We start from the raw sequence: 1550 nt of genomic DNA on the forward strand, positions 1-1550 counted from the left end.
TCCCAGCACAGACTCTGTCCTGCTCTCTCCCCCACGCCTTCCGTGGGGAAGCCCCGCTGAGCCCCAGCTTCGAGGGGCGGGCTCCCAGCACATCTGGGGCGTCTGTCCACGCCTCCTAGGAGAGTCAACCCAGCCAGCGGCCCCCCCCGAACCTCAGTGGGCACGTGGAAGCGAACAGACGTCCAGTGGTTCTCAACCTTCCTAATGCCGCGACCCTTTAAATACAGTCCCTCATGTTGTGGTGACCCCCAACCATAAAATTATCTTCGTGGCTACTTCATCACTGTAATTTTTGCTACTGTTAGGAATCGTCATGTAAATATCTGATATGCAGGATGTATTTTCAGGGGTCGTGACCCACAGGTTGAGAACCGCTGCAAAAACATCAGACTCACAATGAGGTTTAAAACATACACATATGTATTGCGTAGACATTTACACACATATTGGATCTATTCTGTGTTGTTGTTTTTGTTTTCTTCTTCTGCTCAATAAAATTAGCAGCAGTTACGGATGAATGACCGTGGTCATGGTTTGTACGATTTCTAAGGACGTCCTGTGCCTTCCATCCACACACGACTTTTGGAAAATGCCTTTCGATGCACAGACCCCCCACCGAGCACCTCACATTCCAGTGTCATTTCATATCACTAACATTCCAGGCACGAGAGTAAGACAGTTCGCACCGAGTACCCCAAACAGAGCGCAGGATAGCGCTCACTACAAGAGATCTTCCCCCACCCAGGAAGGGACTGTTGTCCAAAACTGTAGGTTTGTTTTGTTTCTTAGAGATCCTCGAGTCTCTTCCGCTTTGGCTATTCTGTAATAAATACCATCCCGCCTCGCATCACCCTGCTTGGGTGAGAATCCGACTCGGGACTTGCCTGTTGTCCTTTAGCAGCTGCTGAGTGTTGAGTGACGTACAAGGCACCTCTGAGTGTTCTGTACAGCGTTTTTATGGATGTACAAAATAGCCTGTTCACCGTTCAAAAACGTGATCTGTCTGGTGAGGGCTTCTCTTACCCCTATTTACAGAGAATGTTTTTAGTGCAAAAGAAAACATGAGCTCGCGTCCCAGCCCCGCCCCTAGCACGTGTTCCCGGTCCGTGCGATGCTGGCGGGGGGACGGGGCTATATCTTGGGCCTCCAGCCGTTGATGAACTGCATGATCTTCTTCACCTGCAGTTTGCTCAGTCTGAAATCCTCCGAGAGGATTTCCTCTGTCAGCTGCACGAGCAAATTCCCGTCAATCTTCTCGGTCACGAAGAAGGAGATGACGTCTTCCGACAACCCGATGAACCGCAAGGACTTGGACACCTCCTCGATGGACAGTCCCGACAGGTCGGCGGGCGGCTGCCAGGGGGAGCCGTCCCCGCAGGAGCGGGGGGCCAGCTGCAGGTGGAGCGGCGAGGAGAAGGGGTACGGGACCGAGAAGATGTCCTGCGCGCCCTTCGGCACGAAGTACTGGTCCTCGGCCAGGTCCGCGGACCCTGCCGTGGGGTCCCCCTCAGCACCGTCGATTTTCAGAGGCAAAGGCGGGGTTGCGGAGG

General features: G+C 53.5%; 1 protein-coding gene across 1 annotated transcript in view; it reads right to left on the reverse strand.

The window, feature by feature from the left end:
• Window positions 1-400: 400 nt before the first annotated feature.
• The window catches only part of GAREM1 (GRB2 associated regulator of MAPK1 subtype 1), a 127354-nt gene continuing 126204 nt past the window's right edge, over window positions 401-1550 (reverse strand). Inside the window, exon 8 of the mRNA XM_006766396.2 lies at window positions 401-1542. Within this exon, the coding sequence (XP_006766459.1) occupies window positions 1132-1542 (411 nt within the window). The 3' untranslated portion in view covers window positions 401-1131. The remainder of the gene's footprint in view (window positions 1543-1550) is intronic.

The sequence above is a fragment of the Myotis davidii genome, unplaced genomic scaffold (genome assembly GCF_000327345.1).
Source record: "Myotis davidii unplaced genomic scaffold, ASM32734v1 scaffold520, whole genome shotgun sequence".
Taxonomy (NCBI): Eukaryota; Metazoa; Chordata; class Mammalia; order Chiroptera; family Vespertilionidae; genus Myotis; species Myotis davidii.